At 34.2% G+C, this 6,421-nt stretch overlaps 1 protein-coding gene across 2 annotated transcripts in view; it reads left to right on the top strand.

Annotated features, from left to right (window-relative positions):
* Positions 1-1,650, top strand: part of LOC136414134 (uncharacterized) — a 45,601-nt gene extending 43,951 nt beyond the window's left edge. For both annotated transcript variants that reach the window (XM_066397981.1, XM_066397982.1), the window contains exons 4-6: positions 444-899; positions 950-1,021; positions 1,072-1,650. In XM_066397981.1, coding sequence (XP_066254078.1) covers positions 444-899; positions 950-1,021; positions 1,072-1,371 — 828 coding nt within the window. In that variant the 3' untranslated portion in view covers positions 1,372-1,650. The remainder of the gene's footprint in view (positions 1-443; positions 900-949; positions 1,022-1,071) is intronic.
* The last annotated feature ends 4,771 nt before the right edge of the window (positions 1,651-6,421 follow it).

Consider the following 6,421-nt stretch of genomic DNA (forward strand, 5'->3'; position numbering starts at 1 on the left):
AACAATTCAGATTAGCCAAATAACCGACATATTCCACTGTCTTAGTCACATCTCAAATAACAATCCAAGCTTTGTAGTCTTTAAAGAGTGTTTAGCGTAAAATATAAAATCAGCTAAGACATTTTTATCTATAGAATGATGCTTTAATGCTTTCATTAACCTGTTTCAAATATTAAATGACCTCTTTAAAAAGAAACTTCAAAATTATTTTTAAAACCAGTTTTAGGGATTCTGAACCGTATATTGCTGTATTTTATAGATTGAGACCATAATAATCTTGTTTTCAATTTTGACAACGGTTTTAAACTGTTTTAAATGTCATTTACCTAGCAATATTAACAATTTGAGGCACTTTAATAAATTTGTGATCTGTCAATTTTTGACAGATACCCGAATTTACCATAAGCTTTCAGCGATCTTCACACTCACAACAATTATCCTAGGTATTAATGACAGACGTCCTTCGGCCTTATGTGCCAGAGTACAAGGGCTTAGTCGCCAGTGATGATGGTGAATGCGAATATATCCAACTTCAAGATCTTCTGGGAGATTTCATTTCTCCTTGCGTCATGGATTGCAAAATTGGAGTGAGAACATACCTGGAAGAAGAGCTAGCTAAAGCGAAGGAAAAACCCAAACTGCGGAAAGACATGTACGAAAAAATGTGCCAGATTGATCAAAATGCTCCAACTGAAGAGGAGCACAGGGTGAAAGGGGTTACGAAGCCTAGATACATGGTATGGAGAGAGACAATATCATCAACTGCCACTTTAGGGTTTAGGATAGAAGGTATTAGGAATGCAGATGGGACGAGCAGTAAAGACTTTAAAACCACAAAATCTAAGGATCAAATTATTGAGGCATTCGACAGCTTTACTGATGGATTTCCCCATGTAGTGGTAAGTTCATTTTATCTCTAAAACTAGAAACTGACAAAACATTGTTACAGCCCAAGTATATCCAAAGACTGAAGGCCATCAAAGCTACTCTTGAGCAATCAAGATTTTTCCAATCTCACGAGGTATGTGTTTCTGCTCAAAACCATAAATATCTAAAATTCTAATCTCATAGGTAATTGGCAGTTCCCTGCTGTTCGTCCATGACCGATACAACGCAAATGTATGGCTGATCGATTTTGCTAAGACAATAAAACTGCCCAACAGCGTGGTGATCTCACACAACTCCAAATGGAAAGTGGGAAATCATGAGGACGGCTATTTAATCGGAATCAGCAATCTTATCAAATTATTTATGGCAGTATTAGAGCACCAACCTATCAGTGTCAGTCCGCCTCTGTCCCTGCAAGCTCCTACTGAAATGATGACTGATGTAGACAAGAACAACCAGAAAGGCAATTTGGACAACTCTTAATTTTTGACAATGAACAGTGTCTAATTGCCAGTGTTTTTTGAGTGGTGCTGAAACTTCCAGTGTTGGATACTGTTGGAAGCCTCTATATGTTATTTATTTATTTGTTCTACTTAATAAGTAATGAGATTACCTAGCAAAACAGGAAAGTTTGAGCTGTAGAAATTTTATTTTCTAGCTGTAATTTCAAGTTGCAACTCGCAATGTTTTCCAGCCATTAGCAATAAGTTCAAATTTTGTGTGTACGAAAATTTTAACTTATAAAGAGCAACTTGTTTTCTATTGGTTGTTTGATTTTGAAAAGCAACCTGTTAAGGATATGTCCCCAAAAATATTCTGATAAAAGTATTAGGTTATCTTAGTGTGTATTCGTGCAACTGAACATTGATTATTAAAGTAATACAAATCGAGAAAATTTTGAATTTATGCAAAGCTATCATCGCAATGGAAATATTGTAAGGATTAATAAATTAAATCTCACGAACCTATAATTAAGCTTTGTAATCTCAAAATAATTCGCTGAACATCACCTGAGGGCAAAATGAGTTTTTAATCATATTTCTATTCTCGGTTTTTCGCATTCAACTAGGTAGCAAAACAGTAGAGGAAAAAAACCAAAAGTGTAAATCGGATTTAAACTGAAATCTCTTTGTCAATGGTGTTACCCCAAAACCCGATTCATCTGTTATTGCATATCGATACAAACACAGGATCGGACTTTTCTAGCTAATGGATTAGCGTGACTTTACATAACATTTAGTAAAAGTGAAAATACTAATAAACAAAATTGTAGAAATTTTACATTTATTTTCTCTGCTCATTATATGCTTTCATCCTTTATAACTAGGGTAGGTATCTCGTTAATAAATTATATTATCTATTGAAGCTCCATGTATATAAAGAATGTGTATTTTCAATTTTTATCAAAATTTTCATGGAATATTTTATTACAATGTATAACGTATATGGGTGGATCCCGGTTTTCTTTTCCACTTATAGACAATAAAATAACATTCATTGCATCTTTATAGTACTTATTCTACATGGCTTATATACATAAGCGTTTGTATCTAAGTGTTTTGTATTTTATTCCGAATACTTCATTTAAATTTCTTATCCGTTGACCTAAGATTTCCCTTTCTAAATTACGAAAGAAAATTATTTAATGGAACTGATGCAAATTCCAAAAATCATTGTTTTGAAAATCTTTTATTGTTCGTTAACCAATGGGATATGAAGAAGAGTAGAAAAAAGTCCCGAGATAAGATCACAATCTTTGATATTCTGATGCTCAACTTCGAAACCATGCCTGGTTAAACATATTAGAAATGGTTTAACCAATTTACCAATATTCTGATGCACCTATCTAAATGTGAGCAGAGTCCAATATCTCTCTTATCTTCGAAGATAATATAACTTTAGATGTTTCAGTAGTTTAGCTAAGGGCTCGTTACAAAATAATATGATTCAGGAAAGTGAGTGTAAGTATAGTTCTAAAATTGTGCTTAGCAAAAAGAAAACTGGTGATTATAGGTTACTACTTTAGCATTTTGAACTAAGTTACCCCCAAGAATAATTTTCTGATTCCCATTACTAAAGAACAAATTGATAGTTTGAAGGGCAAACAAAGGTTTTTTTTCGGTATTACATTTAAAGAGTGCTCTCTTTTAGGTTGATGTGATATTTATGCGGATTCTAAAGGTGTTAAATACTTGTTTTTTGTAATTAATATTAGATGACAATTTAAATTTCTCGAGACGCCGCTTAGCCTCACGAATAGTCCTTTCGTTTTTAAGTCTCTGAAGCATTAATTGAACATGTTAAATCCAATTTTATATACTTGATTTAATGGTTGCTGTTATCACTATGGAGGAGACTTTATAGCTTCCTAAGCAGTTTATTGTCATCTTGATTAGTTTAATGAAATCTGTAATCTAAAGATACAGAATTACACTACAAAGGCAACATATTAAACTATGCAAATTATAGCATATATAGGGTTACCAATGCAACCTGTTGATTAGAAATATCTTACTTCCCTATCGTAGCTCAATGAAACTTGGTTTCAGTCTAGAATCGAATATTTTACATCCAAGTAAAACATTTTTAAAATAGTGACACTTCCGGTTATACCGGAAGCAGCTACTAGCATCTTTATTTTAAATAGAACCCCCTAATTTTTTGTCATTTTCGGATTTCTCGTAAAATTTTAGTCTAGTTTATGTAAAGTGTCTTATGTCTAGAATTTACTGTTTCCGAGTTATGCCGGAAAATTTGAAAATTTTAACACCTGCGACATTCCACGGAAATCCATATTGTGCGCTAACCGCTGTGAATTTTGAAATTAGTGTTCTGTGGCTCAAAGAGGATCTAATAAGCTACGTTTTGACGTATTTCGATTTAACAAAAAGTCTTCCATAACCCCCGAAACATGCTTTTGAAGTTGCTTGACTTTAAATTTCAATAACTTGCTTATTTCAAATAGGGCACTCTGTACCTTAAAATATTTTCGAGTCTAAAGCGTAATTCTATATTAAATATTATTAAAGTTCCCTAGACCAATTCTGGGTAGAGTGTCTCATCTGAAGTAAGCAAGTTATTGAGATTCGAAGTCACGCAACTATGGAGGCGTGTTTCGGTTGTTGTGGAAGACTTTATCAAATTGAAATACGTCAAAACGTAGCTTATTAGGTCCTCTTTGAGCTCTAGAATAGCGATTCCAAAATTCACACGGTTAGGGCACAATACCGATTTCCATGAGATCTTGAAACTGTCGAATTTTTTAAATTTTCCAGTATAACTCAGTAACGGTATATTTTAGACATAAAACACTTTACATAAACTGGCCTTAAAATTTAACGAGAAATCCGAAAATGGCAAAAAATTGGGGGTTTCATTTAAAATAATGCAGTTGGGAGTTACTTTCGAAATAACCGAAAGTGACGCTATTTTGAAAATATTTTACCTGAATTTAAAATGGCCGATTCTAGCCTGAAACCAAATTTCATTGGGCTATGATAGTGGGAAGCAAAAATTTTTCTAAGGAACGGATTGCGTGGCTAATCTTATATAGGCAGACTTATTCTCTATCCGAAATCTCTACAATATTTCCAGAAGTTCTAGATTTTAAGACGACTTTTGCGCCTTCTCTCAAATGAAATCCCCATAGACGTCTTTGTATCATAAAAATAAAAAAGGTCTATTGTGTCCCACTTTCTATTACGTAAGTAGGTTTCCCTAATGAGTTTCACAGCTCAGTGATATCTTGTGAAAGTCAAGTGACCGGATTTTTATTACTTCCTGGCCAATTAAATATCAAACATTATCCGTTAAGACACTATTGGTTTACAAGCTCTCTGCTGAAAACTCCCTAAAATTGGAGCTTATCTAATTTTCAACAGATGTATGCGTTGTATTAGACTAGATGCAGATTGGAAAGGCTCTGGCCGAATCAAATCCCACGTGTGATAAATCTCTTTTTGGAAGCGATTATGGGCTCGAAACAATCTCAAAAAATCAATATTTAATGTTACTTAAATCACTCCAAAACGCTTCTTGCCTGGAATGAAAGTACTACGACGGAACTGCAACAAAAGGGCAACTTGCCACACCTCAAACTCGACGTAAAGCCCAATATAACATCCTATCATTATTACGGTACACATCGCTTATATGAGCGGCACTAATTTTTGGGCAACCAAAACCCATTGAACGACATGCTATAATGCTTTGAATAAAAAGGTAGTAAATATGCGGAAACGGTCTGTGATCCATATGACATTAAATTAGATACCGGAAAGAGACGCGGGGGGATTACCAATTGTTATTAGTAAAAAGAATTACATGTAAATGAGGACACAGTGCATTCGACTTATCGTTATATTTTTATATGACAAAATCCAGAATTTTTACACATAATTCATTAATTTTTTTAACCACCCATTTTAGCACAAATCAACAAATCACGTTTTTTCTTAGGCAAACACTGCCAACGGTTGCAATGCTCATAGAACAAGAGTGTTAGTTGAATGAAGTCGAATTAACTTGTACCCGCCTAGGGGAGATATGCCTGAGCGCTTAGGGTGCGACTACACGTATGTAACAATTCAAACGATAATCGGTCCAGATTCATTTTTCGGCTCGAATTTTCCTGAATCAGTCGCGCATATAACCTTTACTCGATTACTCCTCGTTCAAAGGACCCATTCCGTTTCGAAGTAAGCCGGTTGAAACATTAAGCCTCTAATGGGATTATAGAGGTATGGTCCTTCACTAAAATAACTCTATAATCTACTCAATCCGTATAGAGTGTGTTCGACTATAACATTTGATCATAGATGATCTTTAGTACAAGTTTGAGAGAGTGCATTCGGGTAAGTTTCAGTTTGAGATTCATTGGGTTACAACAGGAGTTTTATAGTACGTATTGACACACGTAATTTTCCAAGTTGCAAATTTGAAAATGCAATGAAACGCAAAAAGACAAAAAAATCCTAATAATCCTAGCTAGTCTTGGCTTCTTGTTAACCAACCACAAAATTATCAATATAGCTGCTCTAATAGTAAATTCATCGCGTTTTTTGAAGGGCCTTGGTGTCTAGTAAACTTTGTTTAGTTCGTGTTCCTGGTAAGCGTAATAGACATCAAAGATTCGGAGATTCTGAATTATTAGTAATATAAAAAGAATTTAGGTCCTGTTGCGGCTTAAAGCTTTAAAGAAACATCTCTAAATTTTAAAGATGAACGAAGCAGAATAATATATAACCAAAATAAAGCTGCGATCATGTGCCAGTCAAAAATAACTGGTTTGAAATGATTCTTACTTAGATGAATTTTGAAGGTAGCTCAGGAACTGGAAGAATTTTTAACAGCTATCAGTTATTCGAAGGGACAACGTAAATAGAGATGGATATATTTGGAGGTCAAATTTATATACCTACGTATGTAATGATATTGCAAAGCTTAAATATCTCTCTGTGATACCATGCCCAATTAGCACTCATCATCTTCAACTTGGCTTCTAACGTCGCCCGGTCCGTAAAAAACCATACTG

This window comes from Euwallacea similis, chromosome 16 (assembly GCF_039881205.1).
Source record: "Euwallacea similis isolate ESF13 chromosome 16, ESF131.1, whole genome shotgun sequence".
Classification (NCBI taxonomy): Eukaryota; Metazoa; Arthropoda; class Insecta; order Coleoptera; family Curculionidae; genus Euwallacea; species Euwallacea similis.